At 63.8% G+C, this 22174-nt stretch overlaps 6 protein-coding genes across 6 annotated transcripts; 3 read left to right on the top strand and 3 right to left on the bottom strand.

Moving 5' to 3' along the window:
• Window positions 1–1180: 1180 nt before the first annotated feature.
• Window positions 1181–3276, bottom strand: EMIHUDRAFT_439801 (hypothetical protein). The gene is made up of 7 exons (XM_005792393.1): window positions 3135–3276; window positions 2705–2993; window positions 2396–2635; window positions 2197–2286; window positions 1855–2100; window positions 1412–1772; window positions 1181–1205 (listed from the first exon to the last, which is right to left on the bottom strand). Exons 1-6 carry the CDS (start codon window positions 3263–3265, stop codon window positions 1560–1562), a joined length of 1209 nt encoding a protein of 402 aa, XP_005792450.1. The 5' UTR covers window positions 3266–3276; the 3' UTR covers window positions 1181–1205; window positions 1412–1559.
• Window positions 3277–3853: 577 nt separating this feature from the next.
• On the top strand, window positions 3854–5247 carry EMIHUDRAFT_454374 (putative peroxisomal multifunctional beta-oxidation protein). Its single transcript, XM_005792392.1, has 5 exons — window positions 3854–4362; window positions 4458–4574; window positions 4645–4694; window positions 4904–4941; window positions 5010–5247. The coding sequence occupies exons 1-5, from the start codon at window positions 3886–3888 to the stop codon at window positions 5180–5182; spliced, it is 855 nt and encodes a 284-aa protein (XP_005792449.1). The 5' UTR covers window positions 3854–3885; the 3' UTR covers window positions 5183–5247.
• A 167-nt stretch (window positions 5248–5414) lies between these two features.
• On the bottom strand, window positions 5415–6175 carry EMIHUDRAFT_361228 (hypothetical protein). The gene has a single exon (XM_005792391.1). The coding sequence runs from the start codon at window positions 6161–6163 to the stop codon at window positions 5492–5494; it is 672 nt and encodes a 223-aa protein (XP_005792448.1). The 5' UTR covers window positions 6164–6175; the 3' UTR covers window positions 5415–5491.
• A 4048-nt stretch (window positions 6176–10223) lies between these two features.
• On the top strand, window positions 10224–12812 carry EMIHUDRAFT_108768 (hypothetical protein; the record flags this gene model as incomplete). The annotated part of the gene is made up of 2 exons (XM_005792390.1): window positions 10224–10893; window positions 11062–12812. The coding sequence occupies 2 exons, from the start codon at window positions 10224–10226 to the stop codon at window positions 12810–12812; spliced, it is 2421 nt and encodes an 806-aa protein (XP_005792447.1).
• A 2483-nt stretch (window positions 12813–15295) lies between these two features.
• Window positions 15296–15955, top strand: EMIHUDRAFT_223249 (hypothetical protein; the record flags this gene model as incomplete). Its single annotated transcript, XM_005792389.1, has 1 exon — window positions 15296–15955. The coding sequence occupies one exon, from the start codon at window positions 15296–15298 to the stop codon at window positions 15953–15955; it is 660 nt and encodes a 219-aa protein (XP_005792446.1).
• A 1190-nt stretch (window positions 15956–17145) lies between these two features.
• On the bottom strand, window positions 17146–20001 carry EMIHUDRAFT_454373 (hypothetical protein; the record flags this gene model as incomplete). Its single annotated transcript, XM_005792388.1, has 4 exons — window positions 17146–17275; window positions 18613–18746; window positions 19312–19710; window positions 19792–20001. 4 exons carry the CDS (start codon window positions 19999–20001, stop codon window positions 17146–17148), a joined length of 873 nt encoding a protein of 290 aa, XP_005792445.1.
• Window positions 20002–22174: the final 2173 nt, after the last annotated feature.

Genomic DNA, 22174 nt, shown 5'->3' with positions numbered 1-22174 from the left:
GCGTTACATACACGTGATGGAAGTGGCCGGAGGCGAGAGATGCGTGGCCCGCCGCGGCGACATGAGACACACACACACACACACACACACACACACACACACACACACACACACACACACACACACACACACACACACACACACACACACAACACACACACACACACACACTGTGTCACACACACACACACACACACACACACACACACACACACACACACACACACACACACACACACGCACACGGCATTATCCACTCCGGACCCCTCCCTCGTCCCTGTGTGAGCTCGTACGCGCCCTGGTCACAACTCACAAGGTCGCAAGGGAAGGTACGCGCCACGACACGTCAGGGGCGGGGAAGCGGGAACCCGCAATTTGAGATGCTGAGGGCATTTTGAGTTGCAAAAAATCAACTCAGATTGCATTTTTCAACTCAGAACGCCGAGTTGACTTTTCGCATTTCAAGATGCACACCGCATTCCAAAGATGGTCCACGCATTCCAGGCAGGTACTGGGCCCGCGTCAGCTTGTTCTGCAGCACGTTCGCCGCCTTCCAGAGGATCTCGCGGACCCCCTTCCCGAACCCACCGAACGACTCGAACAGCAGCAGCCGCACGTCGACGTCCTTGTCCTCCCTCCCTGCCTGGCGTAGCGATAGATACTCGCCGCCATAGGGCGGTATGCGGCGGTCGCCGCCCACCACCCTCCCCCCCCTAGTATGCCATCGACCCGTCCCCTGCCCCCTCTCGCCCTTGCTCTTCCTCTCCCCCTCCATGCCCTCGCCCCCGTACCCCTCACACTCTTCTCCCCCCCCTCTCCCCCCCCCCCCTCTCTCTCCTCGCAGTGCGCCCTTCCGACCGTGCTCCCCGCTGCTGCTGAGGGGGCCGGCAGACGACCTTGAAAGAAGAATAATCGTCGCAGAGAGGCGACAGAAGCCGCGCAAGGGATCGGCAGGCGGCGTCGTCGTCGGTCGTCGCAGAACGAGGCCGTTAAGCGACGAGTCAGAGGATGATGCAGCAGGAGAGAGAACGACGAGAGTGAGAAGACCGCGAGGGGAGCGAGGACCGAGGTGGCATGAAGGTCGCTGCGTGCGAGAATTGGCGAGAGACTGTTTCGTTCTTTCTTTCTCTTTGCGGTGGATATAAATTTGAGTTCGGAGAGAGTCTCGGGGGGCTCGCGAGGAGGGGCTCGGGGCCCGAGGGCGCCTGCCCGCCTCCTTCCACACCTGACTCAAAGTGTCAGTCTTGCATGACCAGCAGCGAGTGGGTATTTGTAAACTAATTGTAAACAGCACGTGTCTTACCCGTTACCGCAGCGGTCGCCCACACATGGACATAGACATGGAGCTCGCTGACGAGTCGGGGTAGAGCCTTGGTGCGGGGGGGCGGAGGCGGGGGAGGGGCGGGGGCGCACGCGATCCCACCGGATCATGTGATCTGGCGCCGGATGCGGGTTCATGGGGCGCAGCCCTCGACATGCAAAGGAAGCTCGATGGTAGTACACAGGATTCAGACAACCGGCCAGGGCGGTTGACGGCGACGTGGAGCCGGCCTTAATCTTCACTTGCGCGCCTTGCGCATCTTGGCGGCGAGGAGGACCGCGACAGCCGCCACGCCCGACGGCGAGGCCAGCGCGAAGGCGGCGAAACCGGCGGAGACGGCGAGGTCGCCCACAAGGAAGGCGGCAGGGAGGAGCGGGGCGGGGAGGGCGGCCTTTAGGTGCTTCGGGTGGGCCTTGGTGACGAGCGGCTCAATGAGCGCGTCGTAGTACGCCTGTGTGTGAGGGCCCCATGCTCTTTCAGACCCGGGGTGAGGAGGGCAGAGGAGGGGTGCTAACAGGCGAGGCGAGGCGCGCCTGCGCGGTCTCCGGGAAGAGGTACGAGAGCAGATTGGAGAGCGAGAGCGGGAGCGGTACGAGGTAGGAGGAGAGCATGTACTCGGCGACCCACTCGGGGTAGGTGGAGGCGAGCACGCCGCCTTGAGTGAGGATCTTGCCCGAGGTGGTGAGCGGGTTGATCACCTCGCCCACCGAGGCGACGACGCGCGACACCTCGGACTCGCCGAGCTTGGAGCCGGCCGCGACCATGCGCGCGGGGACGAACTGCGGCAGGGGAGGTTGTGGTGGGAGGTTGTGGGAGGTGGGCGGTGGTGGGAGGGCGGTGGGAGAAGGGAGGAAGGGGGTTAGCATCAGCCGCGCCTCTCCGTCCACCTCCAGCACATGATCGGGGGTGAGGGAGAGTATGCCGTTGGCGTGCTCGAGCTCGAGGAGGGCCGACTTGAAGGTGGCCTGGCGGCAAGACGGGCTCGGTGTGGATTGGTTGAGGCGAGAGGGTGGCGGCGCGGGTATTTGTGGTAACGGCGAGAAGGTGGTACAGCGGGCTCGGTGGCACGGCGGCCTCGCGATGCTGGTTGACGATGACGCGGGCGACTGATGAGGGGCCGTCCATGACGAGGTCGCCTGCCTTGAGCGAGGCCATCGGCACTCGCTCCCCCGACGGGAGGAGGGCGAGGGTGTCACGGGCGAAGCAGGGGTCGTCCGAGGGGCACTCTTCCCCCTCGAGAACAGTCTCCTTGAAGTAGTCGTCGGGGTCTTGGCCCGACAAAGCGGCCGCGAGTTGGACTGACGCAGACGATTTCTGTGCGCACGGGTGGTAGGGGTGAGCGAGATCGCAGAGGGCCGCGGGTAGGGGAGAGGTGCCGCGCACAAACTCATCCTCACATTTGCAAATGATTTCAAGGCCGGGGTCATTCACAGACGCTGAGGTCGCGCCATTCTCGCAGAGGCATTCAAGCAGGTCGGCGCCAAAGAGTTCTTCCCACCCGGAGCCATCGTTGCAAAGGTCTCCGAAATCTCCGCCGCCGTCGCCGCACTTCGGCGGGCAGGTTCCGTCGATGGCGTCGTCAACAGCAGCGCACGCGGAGCACGGGAAGCAGTTCATTGCGGTATCGCAGTAGTTGTCGTCGCTGCAATCCGAGTGCGATGAGCAACCTCCGCCGCCGTCGCCGCACTTCGACGGGCACGTGCCGTCGATAGCGTCGTCAAAAGAAGCGCACGCGGAGCACGGGAAGCACTGCTGCGCGGTATCGCAGTAATTGTCGTCGCTGCAATCCGAGTGCGATGAGCAAGCTTCAAACGCCCTGGACGACACACTTGTCTGGGCAGACGCATGTTTCACCGCCACGAGGGCCCTCGCCAACTGCTGTGGGACGAGGGCGTCAGCCGACTCGGTGAGGCCAAGCACGACGAGAGCCGTGGCAAAGATCATCTTTCCCTCCTGCAGGAACGCAGAGGCGTGTGGCGACGGCGACAGCGGCGGCAGCCGGCAAGCGGGCAGTATAAGGGCGGAGATGCAAGACGATCGTGTGGGGTGGAGTTGGTGTGGAATGGTGCTGGCGAGCGGGCGGGCGGGCGGGCGATCGGCACCATCTGTTTTGGCACCATCAAAGCTCAAGAGGTCGCCACGAGAAACGCCTGCGAGGCGCGGCGCCAGACAAGCGTAACAGAAATTGGTTTGTGGGGCGAGGTTCTTCAAATCGCCACTTCAGGGAGAGGTCCAGTGAGTCCTCGGAGCGACAGGCGAGGGTGGCGCTTCACAAGGCCGCCTGCTTTCCTTGTAGTGGCGCAGTCAGAGGGGCTCAGCGCCGAAATGTACACGTTCGTGCACAAAGGAGCAATAAAAAGCAATGAAGAGACACGCACTTGAATAAAGGTAGAACCAATCAAAGCCCGCCGGTCCTCTTTATGCGTCGACCATCCTGGAAGAGTGAGATTCTTGAAGACCAACAAGAAATCGCGACTCTCACAGTGATTTTTGGGCTCGGCAGCTTGTTAGTTAGCCCTCAGCCGAAGCTGGGGCCGGTCCGGTAGCCGAGAGAGCCCGCGCCGATGAGTTCGACGCGGTCGGGGGGGCCTGCGGAGAGGCCAGCGAGATGGCGATTGCTGTACTTCATGGTGTCATCAAGTGACTGGCTGACTCGCCAGAGGTCGATGGTCGACTTTCCGTCGCCAACCCTGCTCCGCCTCGCGTCGTCCGGACTGGCGCTGCCCGGAGCGCGTGCGCTGCTGGACGCCGAGAGGTACATCGAGCGTGTCCGGGACGTCCCATCGGCCGAGGGCGCACACACGCTCACGTACCAGTCCCGCCTGCTCGGCGTCGTCCCGAAGCGGAACGGTGCTCTCATACACACCGCCGGCGAGCTGTTTGACGGCGGAGGCGCTCTGCTCTACCGCATGCGCGCCTCCGCCTACGCTCTCGGCGCCACCAGCGTGGCCGCCTCCGGCTGTGAGCCGTCGGCGCCGCCGACACCGCCGCCGCCGCGGGCGTGCGATGCGTCTCACACCGAGTGCGTCGGCGCGCAGCAGGCGCATACCGCACACAAACACCACCACCCAGACCCACGCCCATGCCCCTCTGACATGCCCCACGCCGTGCTGACATGCATGTGCCTCACCATTAGGCGCGGCTCTACCGCCTCAGCGGCGACTACAATCCGCTGCACGTCGACCCGGCCGCCGCGCGCGCACAGGGATTCGAGTCGCCAATCCTGCACGGCTTGTGCACGCTCGGCTACGCGGTGCGAGTGTGCGGTCCCGCGCCACTGCGGTGAATCTATGTCGACATGAGCGCGCTCCTCGGGGGGATAGGTGCGAGCGGTGCTGCTCCTCTGCGCGCGCGGCGACGCGGCCCGCTTCAGGCCACACACACACACACACACACACACACACACACACACACACACACACACACACACACACACACACACACACACACACACACACACACACACACACACACACACACACACACACACACACACACACACCACCGGAAACTTGCACTTGCAATGCCGTGGGGCTCCTGTAGCACGTGGAGACTCATTTGGCGTTTCCTTACTCGCTTCAGGGCGGTGCGCGCACGCTTCGTCGGCACCGTTTCGCCAGGCAGCTCTCGTGTGTGCTCCGCTTGTGGGCCACGAACCTACTCGGAACTTTCTCGGAATCGACTGTAGGCGACGTCGTGCGCACTCGCGTGTGGGCCGAAGGGCGGCGGGTGGTCTTTGTGGCGGAGGCCAAGGGCGGGGAGGAGCAGGAGGGCGCGTCCAGGATGGTCATCGGCAACGCGTACGTTGAGCTCGACAGGGACGCGGAGCTGGCCGTGCCAAGGCCAGTGGCCAGACTCTGATCCGAGTTACGGTTGGTACATGGTATGCTGTTAGTACTCTCACGAAGAAGAACGGAAATGAAAACGTCTCCTAGAGCGCCGTGGCGCACACTCCCCCACTAGCACTGGGCCGCCAGTGGCACGCTGCGGCGCTATATCTGTGGCAGCGCCGGTGCGCAGTCCGCAGAGCGCGGGGACATGTCAGAAAAGACGTGCCCCGCCGACCGGCGAGAAAACACATTGTGTAGAACATCCCTCTAGCCAACTCGCTATGAAAAAAATGGCATGCCGCGACACAAAACGCACAGACACAGATCGAATATTAAACATTTAGGCCGGCGACTGCTCCTCCGCGCCGGCGCCCGCCGCACCGGCGAGGAAGAGTCCGAGGCAGCTCTCAGAGCTTGACTCGAGGACCTCTGGCGCCTCGTCGTCCTCCTCCTCCGCCATTGCCCACTGCGCCTGCTCTATTGCCTCCATCCGCTCCTTCTCCAGCCTCGCCCACTGCGCCTGCTCGATCCGTTCCATCCGCTCCATCCGCTCTCTCGCCGCCGCCGCGCTCTCGGTCGGAGGCGCCGGTGGTGCCTCCGACACTGGCTCGGCCGGCGCCGCCTCTGCCTCCACCCCGGACCCGCTGCACCGTTTCGCCTCCGACTCAGACGTGACCTGGGAGCTTCGAGAGCTGCCCTCGGAGCACGAGCTCTGGCGAACGGATCCCCAACCGGCCACCGCGAGCCGCCACCGCTCACTCGTGCGCCGACTCACTCTGCCGTGGCTCGACCTGCGCGAGCGTTGTGATGACCGACGCTGCTGCTGCACTCGCAGGCTCTCCTCGAAGGACCGGCGCTGCTGCTGCTGCGCCAGGTCAAAGGACCGGCGCTGCTGCCGTTGCGCCCGCTGAACCGAAATGTCTCCCGTGGAGAGTCGCTCGCGCTCAAAGGAGGAGCGTCGCTGCGGCTGCCGACACGTGAGGTCGCCCGCACACAGCGGCTCCTCGACCATGAGGGCGCGAAGGCGGCGAACAAGCCAGGCCATAAGGGCGACTTCACACTCGACGGGCGACTTCGGTGGAAGGCAAGCGCGGCGGCAAGTGCAACATCGAGTCACGCTGCGCAAAAGAATTTTGCTGGGGTCGATCATCCGTGCGGGAGAGAAGAGGGTATAGAACGTCCGCGCTTGCCATCTCACGAGTAACATATACCTGTAAAGAACCACGACGACCTTCCTAAGAAACATGAGTCGCAGACGACAGCGCGAGACGGGCGATTCAGGACCGCTGTCTTTCGGACTCCGTCAGCGAGCCATGCGCTCGGGCGGGGGCGGCGCGGGTCCGAACCGGTTCGCCTGCGCGGCGAGAATGAAGCTCGAGCCGTCGGTGGGCGAGAAGGCGCAGGTGCACTGGTTGTAGACCGCGGCCTTGAGCCTCTCGTACATCGGGGTAAGCTGCACGCCGCCGGCCTCGCCTGGCGGGGGGGGGCGGGGTGGCCCGCTCTCATGTACATCTCTCTTCTCTTTCTGCCCTCTTCTCTCTCTGCTCTTCTCCCCCCCCCCCCCCCCTCTCTCCCTCTCCCTCTTCCCCCCCCCCCCTCTCCTTTTGTCAGGCCTCACTCTTCCCTGTCAGCCTCTCTCACGTCTCCCTCCCGTCCCGTTCCCGCCCTCGCCTCGGTCCAACCCCGGGCACTCTGCCATCTCTCGGCAAGTCTCGCTCCATGCAGCACCTTCCGGCAGCGGTGCGCCGTCCGCGCCGACGACCACGTCGCCCTCCTGGGCACGCAGAGATCGGGTCGTGACTCTACGGCGTCTCATCTGCAGCGTGTCGCGCCCCCGCGCTCGAGATCCTGCAGCACGTAGATCCAGTTGGCTCCCTTTATCTGGTCGCCTGCCGAGAGACAGAGACTCGGGTGCTGGACGTGCAGCGGGCGAGGGCGGAGAGCAAGGGCAAGCGGCGAGCGGGGCGAGGGCGCACCGGAGGCGACAATCATGATCCAGCGCCCCGACGGCGACACCTGCAGGCGCCACCTCGGTGTGTGTGCTTCTCTGTTGTGTGTGTGCGTGTGTGTGTGTGTGCGTGTGTGTGTGTGTGTGTGTGTGTGTGTGTGTGTGTGTGTGTGTGTGTGTGTGTGTGTCTGTGTGTGTGTGTGTGTGTGTGTGTGTGTGTGTGTGTGTGTGTGTGTGTGTGTGTGTGTGTGTGTGTGTGTGTGTGTGTGTGTGTGTGTGTGTGTGTGACCCGTCTGTGCGGTCCCGTCTGTGCGGTCGCGTGTGCGAGTCTCCGGCTGACGGTAGGGAGGGCGACACCTCGAACGTGTGCCTGCCTCCCGTCACGCAGTCCCACCAAAAGGTGAGCCAGACGCCGCCTACTACTGGGAGGCGTCGCCGCGTCGCGGACGTGTGCCGGCGGCCTCGCGTGTGGGGGGAACACGAGCGCGACGCCGGTGCTGCAGCTGTCGACGGTCCAGTTGTACCCGGCCGTCTTGAAGAACAGCGAGTCCGAGAACCACTCTGCATCCTGCAGGGTCAGCAGGCCCTCGCCTGCGACGTTGTCCTCCATCCACCTTGTGACAGGCAGTTGGACGCGTCATGGACGTGTCGATGACATCGCCTTGCAACCCAGCGGCGCGACCCACCAGACGCCATCGTAGGCGGTCCGGCGCGTTGTCGAAGCGCGCTCGAGCATTCTTCCGAAGGCCGCCTCCGGATTTGTGATCCGAAAGCTGTCCGTGGGGCAGCAGCAAGGCATGTCAAAGGCGGCGCGGCAGCAGGGACCGACGCACAGGCAGCTAGAGTTGATCACACAGCGCACGAGCCTCGCGGAGCAGCTTGAGCCGATCTGCGGCGGGTTGTAAACGGGCTTCCAGCCGGCCGCCTTGAGCTCGAACGCTGCCCACTCCTCGGGTGTCACCATGGCGGTGTTCATCACGGTGTGCCGATGTGAGGCGTCGCTCAGCGAGCGGCGGCGCGGCCTTCAGGGGGAATCATCTGTCACGCGTCCACCCCAGACCGCGCCTGATCCTTCTTCGCCTCCGCCGATAACGATTGGGGTAGGGGCCCTAACTCGTGATAGGCCACTAGTTTCCCGCAGGAGACTCACCCTCTCCTCTCCTACCTCTTCTTCTGCCTCTGCGTCCTTCACGGACTCTCCGTGGACATCTTTTACTTCATCTTTTACGGAAGTTTGAACTTCCGTGCGTGTCGGGCGCTCCCGCCCGCTCGCTGCTCTGATGAGCGCGGCTTCCGCTGCTCTCTCCTGCTCACCTGGCCATGACGCCGCTCCTCGTCCTTGGCCGCGCCAGGCTCTCCTTCCTACTGCGCCAGCCCTTCGGCTGCATCAGTTCTTTCTTCTCCGTGCAGGATGGCGATGGACGCCACCGCGACCCCTCGTGGCATCTCTCTCGCCGTCGGCGAGCTGGGGGCTCGCGGACGGCCGACTTTCTATATGACCAGTAGGACAGCCGTGAGTGTGAATTGGATAAGGAGTTTGCGTCCGTCCACCGTCTTCGTGGACGTCTGTCCTCGTGACACCCACACCCCACACGGCCTGTCTTGCTTCCCCACCCACCCTCCCTATTTTGTGTGCGCTGTCGCGTTTTGGGGGTTGGTCCTGCAACGGTGTCTCGTGCGGAGCAGTGGTGTGCTGCCGCGCGAGGGTTGCAGGCGTGAGGGTCGAGGGTACCTTTTCCCCCCTTTGCTATTAACAATGCTTTGGAATCTATGAACATGACCTCGAGTGGAGCCCCAGTCCTCGACAGGCTCGTGCAGATGTCCTCTTGAGCCTGCCGAGAGCCTTCTGGCCCGCGCGCGCGCGCGCTCCGCCTGGCGCGCGGAGCGACTCGGTGGACGTCCGAGCCCGCCGCCCCTCGCCACTGAGACACCCCTCGCACACAACACAACACAACACAAACCACACACACACACACACACACACACACACACACACACACACACACACACACACACACACACACACACACACACACACACACACACACACACACACACACACACACACACACACACAAAAACACACACACACACACACAAACACACAAACACGCTCACACACGCACACACACACGCACACACGCACGCACGCACTCACGCACGCACGCACGCACGCACACACAGGGGTGGGGAGATCGGGCGGAGGGGCCCTGAGTGGCGATGTCGGGTGAGAGTGTACGTCATGCCTGTGTCTGGTGTTTACTAGCTCCGAGTAGAGGGGGCGTTCCGCCGCTAGCAAGGGGACACCCAAAGCGCAGAACCAACCCTCGGAGAACCGTGTTTACTTTACGGCCCTTTCCCTGCGAACGCGCACCCCCGGGGCTAGGGCTCTCTTGCCCGCAACCCGATGCCAATCATCCGGCTCGCTGGGTGTGCTTCTCAGCCCCCCGGCCCTGGATGTGCGGTTGATGACTGCACTCCAAGTGCTCCAAGTGCTTCATTCTACAACCGTGACACGTCCGCGCACGCAGGTCGACGCGAACGTCGGTGGGTGCAACCACCCGTCCGTGGAGGGCCAGCAGCATTTCTAAGTCATAAGCGCCAAGAGAGAAATGTGTCACACAGAGTTTCTCTCTCTCTTGGCCAGCAGAGGATGGCCGAGATCGCGAGGCCGGTAGTTGAGCGGGTGCTGGGCTGGGCCGAGTCTGATCTGTCCGAGTCCATTACGTAGGCTACACGTATCTTTTGAAGACTGGAACACTCTCGCGAAAAAAAACGGGCGTTCTGACATATTACATATTCACATTCGTGTTTGAGTTCGGCCTTCTTGCTTCTTGTCGCGTTCTGCTTGCTCTTTCTTTCTCCACACACTCTTCTCCCGCGTCCCGGCCGGGCCGCGGCGACAGAGTGGGGGTTGCCGTTGCTGTGGGGCGGGTTCCATGTCAAACAGTCACAGCAAGGACCATTCAACGGGGCACGAAACGCCCCAAACCTAATCGGGGTAAGGAGTCGTCACGCCGAGTTTCGACCGACACAACTCTTGACAACACAAACGCGATCGATCGCCAACGACCTTCCTTCCCATCTCCATCTGCACGCTGCGACTGCGCCGCGTCCCGGAAGGATGCTGCCCACCCTCGCGCTCCTGCTCCTGCTGTGCCATGCGGCCAGCGCCGCGCCGGCGCCGTACAATGCCACCGCGGCTGGAGCGCCCCGGCTCTACAGCGAGACGTGTGTGTGCCCATCAAGTGCGCCAGAGTGCAAGGCGGAGGGCTTTGGGTTTGTTGGGACCAAGAAGTGCTTCCAGCCGCACGACATCTTTGGTACGAGCGGGGTCGAGTGCACGAGGGACGATGGCACGGCGATGGCGTGCACCCACTCCCGCGATGAGGCGTGCCACTGGTCCTGCGACTCCACTGCGATTGGCAACGGCATCTGCAACCAGGCCTGCAGCACCGCGGCCTGCCTCAAGGACGGAGGTGACTGCGGTGAGAGCGACCCGTATACGTGCTCCGGCTGCACCGCCCTCGGCTACAAGTGGTGCCCCACAGCTGCACTCTGCGCCAAGTACACCGAGACGGTCACTGCGCGGCACGGTGACCGTGAGCTTTGCCCCGAGGACGCGTGGGTCGACGCCTGCGACGCCAAGTACGACACCCTGTCGGACCCGCTGTACGAGCCGAACCAGTGGGTCTTTGATCTCGTCCGCGTGGAGCCCGTCTGGGCCCAGGGCATAACCGGCGAGGGGGTCACCATCAACATCAACGACCTCGGGCCCTTCCACGAACATCCAGGTGCCGCATGCCCTCACACAAAAACACAACCCCGGGCACAGATCGCACGCACGGACAGTCGAGAACGGGCAGACAGACAGAGATCGACTAGTCAGCATGCCCTCACACCATCTCTCTTTCCTCGCCGCAACTTCCTCACGTCCCGCCCCCCCCCCCTCCCCCCCGCAGACTTTGCAAGCAAGTACGACGAGGCCGCGTCGTGCCCCGGATCGGAGTACAACATGGGTGACCACGGGACGACGACGGCGGCGATCGCGCTTGCGTCCGCCAACGACGAGTGCTCCCGCGGCATCGCGTACGGCGCTGGCCTCTCAAAGTGCAGCTTCCGCACAAACTCGAACGAGGAGAACCTGCTCTTCGCCTTCAGCGACTATGCGCTGCAGACCAACGCGGTGTCGTCAAACTCGTGGGGGATCCCGCCCTGCCTGTCGCACGAGCTGCTCCGGCAGAACAAGATGGCTTGCCCCTTCCGGCCGGTCGCAGCGACCAGCCCCGACCCGCGTTTCCCGTCGCCGTGCGAAGTCTGCACGAGCTGGGTGCCCGGCTCTTGCGACTCGCGCATCCAACGCTACTGCAGCCACCCTTCCAATTACGAGACGGATCCGGAGTGCGCCGCGTGGACTCACCTGTGGATGCAATGCAGCTTCCAGCACCTCGACCCGACGACGGTCACCTACTTCATGCGGGGAGTGCACACGGGCCGCGGAGGCCTGGGCACGGTCTACGTCTTTGCTGCCGGCAACGGCCACGGCGGAGGCGACGACATCAACCAGATGGGATATCAGCACGACCGGTTTACGATCACGACCGGCGCGACCGACAAGTTTGGCCGCCACAGCTACTACTCGACGACGGGGGCGTCGCTCTTTATCAGCGCTCCTGGCGGCGATGCTTACGACCACGCAAATAACTGGATGGTGGCGGCGAACGGCGGCGGCTGCGCGGCCCAGGGGCAAGGGACGTCGTACGCGTGTCCCGTCGTGTCGGGCGTCGTGGCGCTTATGCTCGAGGCGGCACCGCAGCTCACGTACCGCGACGTTCAGGGTATCCTCGCCCAGACGTCCTACATGACGGATCCGGACGACGAGGGCTGGACCACGAATGAGGCGGGCTACCACCACAATGTCAAGTACGGATTTGGGATGGTGGACGCGCAGGCGGCGGTGGAGGCAGCACAGTCGTGGGAACCGTGGGGGCCGGAGGTGCTCATTGAGGCGCACGGGATGTCCAAGTTCCGCCTCCCCCTGACCACGGCGGGCTGCGTCTGCAAGCAGACCTGGAGCAAGACCGACCTGCCTGATTCGCCGGTGGACAACTTTTGCGGTCGCCCCGATGGCAGCGCAGAAGAGTGGTGCTACGTGACGGATGCGGCCTGCCAGGGCGAGAGCTGGGGCTACTGTGCGCAACCGGCGCCTGCGTCCACCGTCGTCCCTCACGACGGCACAACCCTGGTCCACACACTCGAGGTTGGCACTACGGGTGGCTTCTTCACCGAGTGGATCGAGGTTTATTTGTACCTCGACCACACCTCGCGGGGCGACCTGCAGGTGGAGCTCATGTCGCCGTCGGGGACCAATTCCGTCCTGATGCCCGCGCCGCGGCCGGAGGACTCCAACCCGGCACCGACCGAGTGCTCGCCGTCGACCGACTCGTGCGCGACTCGCAACGACGGCATCTGCGACAACCCGACCTCGTGCGCGTGCGACTACAACGACTGCAGCGCGGCGGGTTGGATCGGTTCGGACGGAGCGCCGTCGCTCCGGCACCCGACATTCAACTGGAAGATGACGACGGTGCGGTCCTGGGGAGAGGACCCGGCCGGCACTTGGACGCTCGCAATCAAGGACACACAGGTTGGCTCGGCGCACGGCCCCGACTCGCAGCTCTACAGCTGGGATCTGCACATCTTTGGCCATTGATGTTGAGGCGCTGCTCTCGACGCGTGCTGAGCTGCGGCCTCCGCAATTGCTGCGCTTTGCCCCCCTTTCTGTAGCCCACTGTCCAATTGCCACACAGACGGTGGCTCCACCTCTTGGAGCGCGCTCTGCGAGCGGAGCACACATACAGACGGTCGCACGTCACACAGGCCCGCATGGTCATGGCCCATGCCATGAGTGTGAGACGCATGTGCCATGTGGGTAGAGCTCTACGCAAAGTATGTGTCGTCTGTGTAGAGTTCACATTATTGTATTTTTCATTATTGTGGTCACCGCTTTTTCTTTACTCTGTTGCGAAGGACAACACTTGTGTACTCGCTGGAGCCGAGCAGGAGGGCCTGGCGCATACAACCCCTGTGCAACTCAGGGTCCGCTACCCCGTATTCCAACTTTCGCTCTCGTCGTGTGTTGTGCGCGCGCGCGCCCGAAACAGTCGTCTACATCAAGAGAGCTACGGGATAGCCCCGCGCCGTCGCCAACGGCGCCACCGCCTCCCACACATCCGACTCCGGGTCGTACCGCTCGACCGAGCCGAGGATGCCGTTGTCGTCGTCGTTGCACCCGCCCAAAGTGTACAGCTTGCCTTCGAGCACCGCGACGGCGAAATCGTCCCGAGCCGCCATCATCGGCACCACCGCCTCCCACGCATCCAGCGCCGAATCGTACCGCTCGACCGAGCTGAGGAAGCCGCCGCCATACCTGCCAACAGCGTACAGCTTGCCGTCTAGCACCGCGACGGCGGAAGCAATCCGCTCGGCCGCCATCGGCGCCACAGCCTCCCACGCGTTCGTCACGGGATCGTACCGCTCCACTGAGCTGAGGCGGCCGTCGGCGTTCTCGCCGCCCACAGCGTACAGCTTGCCGTCGAGCACCGCCATGCCCGAGTTCCACCGCGCCTCCGCCTCGTCGGCCCGCCACCCACGCGTTCGTGGCCGGGTCGTACCGCTCGACCGAGCTGAGGGCGTGATAGTTGGCATCCCGCCCGCCCGCTGCATACAGCTTGCCATCGAGCACCGAAAGGGCGTGACCCACGTGTGGCGTCGCCATCGGCGCCACCGCCTCCCACCTCTTCGTAGCAAAGTCGTACCGCTCCACCAGGTTGAGGATGACGGCAGCCTCATTCCTGCCGCCCGCCGCGTAGAGCTTGCCATCGAGCACCGCTATGCGGAACAGCGTTCGTGCCGTCGGCATTGGCCCACAGCCCGCGGCCCGCACGCAAGAAACGATTCCCAAGGGGGAAAAGAATTGGAGGTTAAGACCGCGCGCGTCACAGCGCAGGCCAGGTATACACTGGCCGCGGCACCAGCTCCCGCGGTCTGCACGCTAGGAGTGGTCCGCCCTCGCAATGAATGCGGAATACTGTTACGAAAAGTACAACTAGTGCGACACACTAGTCACTCTCGTAATCGCGCCAAGAGCGCGGATACACACACACACAAACAACAGGCGCGGCTATGAATAGCTGCGCATATACAGATAACGACTGTTCACAGTTGGGAGAGTCGTCTCTAACGTCGAGGGCGGGCGCTTCGCTCTCCAACACATCGCGACATCGCTCGACTCGCAGCGCGCGCCACGCAGGCAGAGCGCGCGCGCGCGTGCGCGCGTGGTGTCAATGGCGGGCCTCGTGCGCGTGCCGCCTCCCGCGTGCTCCTTTGCCATCGACCGGCACGTCCACAAGAATGGAGGCTCGACGATGCGATCCGTTTTTATCGACAATGACAGACAAGGGGAGTGGATGTATTGGGGCTACGGCCTGGACAAGCTGCCGAGCGTCACCAGCCTGGTGAGCGAGGCGATCCAGAGCAATGGGAATCACTCATGCGACGATTGGGACGCGAGGCCACCGCTGCGGCTCGCGGCGGAGCTCCATTACGGCGGCCAGCAAGGCGCGCGATAACACAGTGATACCTAATGGGCAACTACCTGACACAGGTGACAGGAGCCGACACTATACGCGCACTGCGTCACGGTTTTTTGCACGTCTACTTTTTACCGCTAATCGGAGGTACACTACTAGTACCTGCCGAAATGGAAGCCGCCCGAACGGGCATGGGGATCATTTATGACTGCCCTATTTTCGTCTCTTTTCGCTTCGCTACGCGGCCTGAGGATAGGTAGGTAGGTAGGGCGTTTTGGCGCGAGTCATGGTCAACAGACCCCCTATCTGGCTAGGAGCCGGAACCAAGAGACCACCTTGGAGCACTTGGAGTGCAGTGAGTAACCGCACATCCATCCAGGGCCGGGGAGCTAAGAAGCGCACCCAGCGGGCCGGATGATTGGCATCGGGTTGCGGGCAAGAGAGCCCTAGCCCTGGGGGTGCGCGTTCGCAGGACAAGGGCCGTAGAGTAAACACGGGTCTCCGAGGGTTGGCCCTCCGGCATTTTTTTGTTTTCGACGCCGCAACCTCGCGTTTTGGTAGGAAGGGCAGAAGCGGCGGCGGTGGCAGTGTTTCATTCAAAGAAATGGCAGTCGCCTTCTCTCTCACAAAGGCCTTTTTCGAATGGTTCTCCGCCTCCGATGGCGTCGCCGCGCTGCACAAGAAGCACATCGAGGGCGACGTGGCCCTGCACATGCTCAAGGGCACGCCGATGGCGGCTGCTCCGGATTCGCTCAAGCTCGATTTCGCACGCAGCGGCGCCGGCCAAGCGGTCGCCAACTTCATGAAGGCGGAGCAGCAGCACATTGGCGGCTGGAAAGTGGATCGCATCGTCGAGGCGGCTGGTTCGGAGTTCAACGCGGTCTGCTGGCGGCAGCGGCTCCTCGAGGAGGTGGCCTCGTCGCAGGTTGTCCTCTTCTCGTTTGTCGACTGCCCGTGGTGCCTCCTCGCCAAGGAGCGGCTCGCCGCCATCGAGGGGAATGAGGCGTGGCTGCCGGCAGGCAGCGTGCGCACGATTGAGCTTGAGGCGCGCGGGAGGGATGGCAAGGCGCTGCGCGCGGCCATAGCCGCCGCGACCGGGAGGACGTCCATGCCCTCTGTCTGGGTCGGCGGGCGGTGCGTCGGCGGCTTCACCGACGGGGACATGCCCTCGGGGGAGCCGGGGCTCTGCCTGGCCGCCTCACCCGGCTTTGAGGCGCTGGAGGCGAGCGGCCGCCTGCCGAGCCTGCTCGGCCACGAAACGTAGCGGCCGGCCGTGTGTGATATTACATCGAGGTTTTTTGGCAATTACGGGGTAAAAGGGGCTAAAACCGAGATAGCTCTCCGACAGGCACGACACACACACACAGCGAGGTAACGTACCGTAGTCCGTACGGACTGGGGGCGCGTGCCCCGTGCCGCGCGTGCGCGTGCAAAACCAATGGCAATGCCGCTCTCCCCGCCGCATCCCGCAGCCGCACAAGCGCCGCATGTCGGCTTCCCTGCTCGCTGCTTGTACGTTGTAGCTGAGGCCGCTGCTCTCCGTGCTCGTTGCTCGTTCTCACCGTCTTCGCTCCGCGCACAGCGCACAGTTGTCAGTTCTCAGCTGGACGAGATCGAACAGTGGTTGACAAAGCGGAAACATCGCGCACGAAAAACTCAGCGGCGGCGCCGCCGAGTTCCAAGAGAATAAAAATGGGCCCCGGTGCTGACAAGCACGTCAGGGCCCGCGGGATTGTGGTGTGCAGTGCTGGTGTGGAGTGTGGTATAGAGGCGTGGCGTGGTGGGATAGGGGAGAGGCGCGCATGGCAAGTGGCGTGGGTGGGTGTGTCGGGCGGTGAGGGCGGCGCACCTTCGTAGCTGCTGCTGGTCGGCCTGCAAGGTCACTCAGCTCGAGAGCTCTTCGAAAACCTCCTCGCCGGCTCAGCAGTCCATGCCCTTGACCTGGGCAGCGCAGGTGGTGGCGGGGTCGGGCGGCTTTGGGCCAATGCACGCGCCATAGGTGTGTCTGTGTGTGTGCGGGTGTGTGGTGTGGTGTGTGTGTGTGTGTGTGTGTGTGTGTGTGTGTGTGTGTGTGTGTGTGTGTGTGTGTGTGTGCGTTTCTAGCCGCGGTCGCCTTGGAGAGCGCCGGGAACCATTCGGACAGGCGAAGCGCCGCCAACGCCTCCGGCTCGAGACCGACGCACGCGAGCACCTGTTCATCTCGGGTGATCTCGGGTGATCTCGGGTGATCTCGGGTGATCTCGCCTCAACTCGAGACCGGCGCACGCCAGGGGGGGGGGGGGGCACCTGCGCGTCACGTGCCCGGACAGTCGTCGCTGGATACGCCGCGCTCCTTGCCTCAGACCGGCGCACGCGAGAGCGCCTCCAAGGCGGGGCAAGCGAGGGACGGCGCCTCGAGCGCGGTGCAGCGCGAGACGTCGAGCTTGCGCAGCCTACCCCCCCGGCCAGCCTCGCTCAGCCTCGCGCAATCTCGTCGGCGGGGGCGACGGCGAGCTTGCGCGGCCTCGGCGAGCGGACGCACGCGCGCTCGAGCGCCGCGTCGAGCAGCGCCGCGCACCCCGCGAGCTTGAGGTGCGAGAGGCGCCTGCGCGTGACGGCGGACTCTCCTCTCTTCTCTTCCCCCTTCTTCTCTTCGCTGCTCGTGACGGCGGACTCTCCTCTCTTCTCTTCTATTCTCTTCTCGGCGCCTGCTCGTGACGGCGGGCTCGTAGCGCACTTTTCCAGACTAGCAGCCCGCGGCGTGAGGTGCGAGGGGCGCCGCCGCCCTCGGCCTCGCACCATCTCGGGCCAGCCTCGGCCTCGACCATTTCGGGGTCAATCTCGGGTCAATCTCGGGCCACTCTCGGCTAATCAGCACCGGCCTCCAATCTCGGGTTCGAGCAGGGCTCCGCCTACGCCCAGCCCCGGCCAGCTCGGTCCCGCCTCCGTCGTCCTCTCGATCTCGCGGGCCGAGCTCGAGCGATCTCGCGGGCCGAGCTCGAGCGATCTCGCGGGCCGAGCTCGAGCGATCTCGCGGGCCGAGCTCGAGCGATCTCGCGGGCCGAGCTCGAGCGATCTCGCGGGCCGGGCGATCTCGGGCCGCGCGCAGTGGGAGAGGTCGAGCCGCAGCAGTGCCTCGTGGCGCAGGGCGGGCGAGCGGAGCGAGGAGCAGAGGGCGAGGCCGAGCCTCCGCAGGTGGGGGCTGTTCGCGCAGAGCTCCGCCGCAGCCGCGTCCTGCGGGCGCCGAGCAGCCGCGAGAGGGGGGGGCGTCAGGGATGCTCTAAAAGGGATCCCGGCGACTGGCTCAGGCGTCGAGTCCTGCAGCGCCGAGCAGCCGCTGAGGTGTGCCTCGGAGAGCAGCGGCGCGCGGATCGTCGGCCGGCAGAGCGAGAGGCAGAGGGAGAGGCGGAGGGTAGCCAGGCGCGGTGAGCGTGTACACAGCCCGCTCACCGCCTCGTCGGTCAGCCTGTCGAGGGAGGGGGGGCAGAGGAGAGAGAAGGGGAGGGCAGGTGAGGCAAGGGCGGGAGGCGCGGGAGGCGAGGCAGAGGAGAGAGAAGGGGAGGCGAGGGGAGGGCAGGTGAGGCAAGGGCGGGGGGCGAGGGCAGACGTCTCCACGCACGCGCAGCAGGGCGGGGCCAAGGGTGTGGGCCGTGGCTCACCCGTCGCAGCCGGTGGCGATCAGCGAGCGGAGCATCTCCCCCCCTACAGGACAGTTCCGAGAAGGCTCCTCGGAGGCCGTCTCGCGAGGAGCGGGCGGAGGTGTCTCCCCTCTCGCCGAGAGTGGGCGACTGCAGGCTGCGGCAGTGGCTGACGTCGAGTCGCTCCAGCGATGACGCGGCGGCGCAGGCGGCGGTCAGTGTCTCGTCGCCCAACGTGTTGGCGGAGAGGTCGAGCTCTTTCAGGCGCGAGCCGGAGAGGCGCGGGGAGCGGAGGAGAGGGCACCCCGCCGCCAGGAGGTTGACCAGGGCAGGACATCGCCGCAGCGCGCCCACCAGCGCCTCCTCCGTCAGCTCGAAGCACTCGGAGACGTTCAGCTGCTTGAGCTGCGGCGCCGCGAGGCTCGGCCGGCGCAGCGCCTAGAGGTGAGCACTAGAGGTGAGCACTAGAGGTGAGCACTAGAGGTGAGCACTAGAGGTGAGCACTAGAGGTGAGCACTAGAGGTGAGCACTAGAGGTGAGCACTAGAGGTGAGCACTAGAGGTGAGCACTAGAGGGCAGCACTAGAGGTGAGCACTAGAGGTGAGCACTAGAGGTGAGCACTAGAGGTGAGCACTAGAGGTGAGCACTAGAGGGCAGCACTAGAGGTGAGCACTAGAGGTGAGCACTAGAGGTGAGCACTAGAGGTGAGCACTAGAGGGCAGCACTAGAGGTGAGCACTAGAGGTGAGCACTAGAGGGCAGCACTAGAGGTGAGCACTAGAGGTGAGCACTAGAGGTGAGCACTAGAGGTGAGCACTAGAGGTGAGCACTAGAGGTGAGCACTAGAGGTGAGCACTAGAGGTGAGCACTAGAGGGCAGCACTAGAGGTGAGCACTAGAGGGCAGCACTAGAGGGCAGCACTAGAGGGCAGCACTAGAGGTGAGCACTAGAGGTGAGCACTAGAGGTGAGCACTAGAGGTGAGCACTAGAGGGCAGCACTAGACCGAGCAGCGCCACACGGAGAGCTCGCGGAGGAGAGGGGAGCCGCGGCAGAGGTCGTCGACGGCGCCGTCCTGAAGCGTGGCGCAGATGTACAGCGCCGCCACGCGCAGCCTGCGCAGCCCGCCCAGCCTCGGCCGCACCAGCTGCGCGTTGCAGGAGAGCTGCAGCTCCTCGAGCTGCGGAAGCGCCTCGGCGAGGCTCTCGAGGTCAGAGTCGGTGAGCGCGCCGCAGCCCGAGAGCTCCAGCCGGACCATCCGGCCGTGCGGCGCGACAGAGGGAAGGCCGAGCGACGGAAGGCCGGCCGAGAGCCTCGAGTGAGGCAGCCGCCAGGCCTGTGCGCAGTGCCGGCTGGCGAGGATCGGAAGCAGCCGCTTCAAGTCATCGAGGCCTCGAATGCGCAGCTCGCGAAGGGCGGGGAATCGGCACAGGGCCACCTCCGCGCGGGCCGCCGCGCCGGCGCCGCCATCCGCATAGGTGATGACCTGGCTATCGAGGGTTCGCAGCAATGAGTGGCTGACGGAGCGACGGCTGTCCCAGGCGTCGCCGCAGATTCGATGGATTCCGAGGATGATGTCGAGCAGGTTGTCGTCGGTGAGCACGTTGTCGGAGGGCGTGGTCGAGCAGGCGGCAGCGGCCGAACAGGTTGTAGTTGAGCAGGATGCCGCGTTCGAGCTGGACGCTTGACTCTCCATTTGGGCTTGAAGCTTGCTTGCTGCATTTTTTTTTTACAACCTTCGCTTTTTCCGGTGGGATCGCGGTGTGTCAGACTGAAGACGAAACGGAGGCGAGCCTGAACGATGCAGCATTGCGTTCGCGCGCCGCAACGGGCGTTTATCGTTTCATGTCAACAAAACAAAATCGTGTGTGTGTCTCGCGCCTTGCGGGGGGGGAGCGGAAAGAAAGGAGGAACCTCTTCCCAAGAGCACCACTCTTGGAGCGCCGCCACTACCACCCAGAGCGCTGCAAGCAGCGCCGGGCAATGACGGCTTACCGCCCACCCAGCCCCCCCTCGGCACACCCCGGCAGCCAATGTGTGCCGGTTCGAACCCGCTAAGCCATCCCGCAAGCGGGATGGCCCGCCACTCGAACCCGCAAGCGGGCGTACGAACCGCGAGCGGCTCGCACTCGTGACACGCAGGCGTCCGACAGACGGCGCCGGGGCTAGGCGACCGAAGAGGAACTACGGCAAGAACCGCACACCACCCGCTGACGAGCGCTCGCGGAACTAACTGGTCCGCGGCGCCCGCCAGGGGCAAAAATCGTTGGCGGGTTCGCACATGGAGTACGATGAATCTACGATGTGGTTCCCTTCTGCCAAGAACATACCTCAACCGTTGGTAAGTAAGTAAGAAAAATTAAGTTTAATCTTAGACGTCCTCCGGCCGCCTCCTTTGGCAGTCCTAGCGGCGCTTCGCGCCCGACAAGGCGACACCCACCACCCCTCTCCCCGCCGCCCCCCCTTCTCCCCGCCGCCTCCTTGTGTGTCGCAGCGCCGCCTCCACCGCTGCTACTGCCGCCGCCTCTTTCCTTCCACGCCCTGCACCTTCCCCCCTACAGATGTTCGACAACTCCACCATTGCCGCCGCAGCGGGCATTTTGGTGCTCTACCTTTTCTTGGTACGCTGCACATACCTGCCGTTGTGGTGTTACAAACATGCGAAAGGAACCACCCGCTTCGACGGCCACAGACACTTCGACCCCGGATATGATCATCACGACGCATGCCAGCAGTGCGGAAAAGAACTTGGCGCTGGAACGGGCAAAGTGGCCGCGCACGTGATGGGCTATCCGATCGTTTGCTGCTGCGCAATGCTCACGTTCAAGACGACTTGTGCAGAGTGCAACAATTCGGCACACAACAACGGGCAAGAGTTTTGGTGCGCGGCCCCACCATTTGACAACTCTGGCACCTTTGTTGGCTGTCTCGAGAATAATGAGGGCTGCTGCGGCTGTGTCTGGCAACCTATTTGGGAGGATCAGCGCGATTACACGATCGACGACGTTCCGGAGGCGATGGAACAGGTTTAGCCTTGTGCCGGCGTGAGAATGTTTCGGCTCACTTGACAAGGGTTGGCGTGTTCCTTGGCGCGTGATTCTGCCGCGCGCTGCTGTAGCTGCGACCTAGGGGCGCACTCGCCCCAGTGTCGCAGTGTCGGGCGTGACACGATGAAAAATAAGTCGTACGGTGTGAACAGCGTCTCTCCCGCTCTCCCCCCCCCCCCTCTCCCCGGCGCAGGGTTAGTCGGCTCGGCCGGTTCCGATATTCGCTTATTCGGTCGGTCGATCGGTCGGTCAGTTGCGCGTAATCCTAACCGCTTTGATCAAAGTGGCGAAAAAGGTAAAAGCTTGATTTGTGGCAGAAATCAAGCCTTTTCCCTAAAATGAACTCGTGTGTGTGTGTGTGTGTGTGTGTGTGTGTGTGTGTGTGTGTGTGTGTGTGTGTGTGTGTGTGTGTGTGTGTGTGTGTGTGTGTGTGTGTGTGTGTGTGTGTGTGTGTGTGTGTGTACTGAGGGGTGGTCCGTCTACCGTCTACCGGTAGACACCGGGTCGCGTAGACTGTTCGGTAGACGCGCGCCATAATTAATGGACGAGTGGCCAGGCTGTCTAGCGAAAACTCGCTTGTGAGAGCCGCGAGAGGGCGGCGCTCTGCCATGAGCGGTGCCGCCGCTGATGTGTAAAGACGTTAAATAAATAAATAAATAAAACGGACACCTCTCTACTGAGAAGAGCCGGAGGGACCTTGGCGCCGGGGTCACGAGGAACTTGCAAGTCGTGGCCGAGGCGGCGACGGGCGCGGTGCAGAGGTGGATCCGGCTCAATGATGAGGCTAAGGCGCGCATAATGAAGAGAGAGGAACACATCGAG

The sequence above is a fragment of the Emiliania huxleyi genome (genome assembly GCF_000372725.1).
Source record: "Emiliania huxleyi CCMP1516 unplaced genomic scaffold EMIHUscaffold_108, whole genome shotgun sequence".
Classification (NCBI taxonomy): domain Eukaryota; phylum Haptophyta; order Isochrysidales; family Noelaerhabdaceae; genus Emiliania; species Emiliania huxleyi.
Note: the sequence above shows the minus strand (reverse complement) of the source record. Positions and strands in the feature narration are given on the sequence as shown.

Bases quoted from the DNA above. Each gene is read 5' to 3' on its own strand.
- EMIHUDRAFT_454374 (XM_005792392.1), top strand. From the start codon at position 3,886: ATGAGTTCGACGCGGTCGGGGGGGCCTGCGGAGAGGCCAGCGAGATGG. The intron at 4,363-4,457 runs GCGCATACCGCA...CCTCACCATTAG, and splicing joins AGTGCGTCGGCGCGCAGCAG to GCGCGGCTCTACCGCCTCAG. The intron at 4,575-4,644 runs GTGCGAGTGTGC...TCGGGGGGATAG, and splicing joins TGTGCACGCTCGGCTACGCG to GTGCGAGCGGTGCTGCTCCT.
- EMIHUDRAFT_439801 (XM_005792393.1), bottom strand. From the start codon at position 3,265: ATGATCTTTGCCACGGCTCTCGTCGTGCTTGGCCTCACCGAGTCGGCT. The intron at 2,636-2,704 runs GTGCGCGGCACC...CCGTGCGCACAG, and splicing joins GCAAATGTGAGGATGAGTTT to AAATCGTCTGCGTCAGTCCA. The intron at 2,287-2,395 runs GCCGCCGTGCCA...TCTTGCCGCCAG, and splicing joins TCGTCAACCAGCATCGCGAG to GCCACCTTCAAGTCGGCCCT.
- EMIHUDRAFT_361228 (XM_005792391.1), bottom strand. From the start codon at position 6,163: ATGGTCGAGGAGCCGCTGTGTGCGGGCGACCTCACGTGTCGGCAGCCG.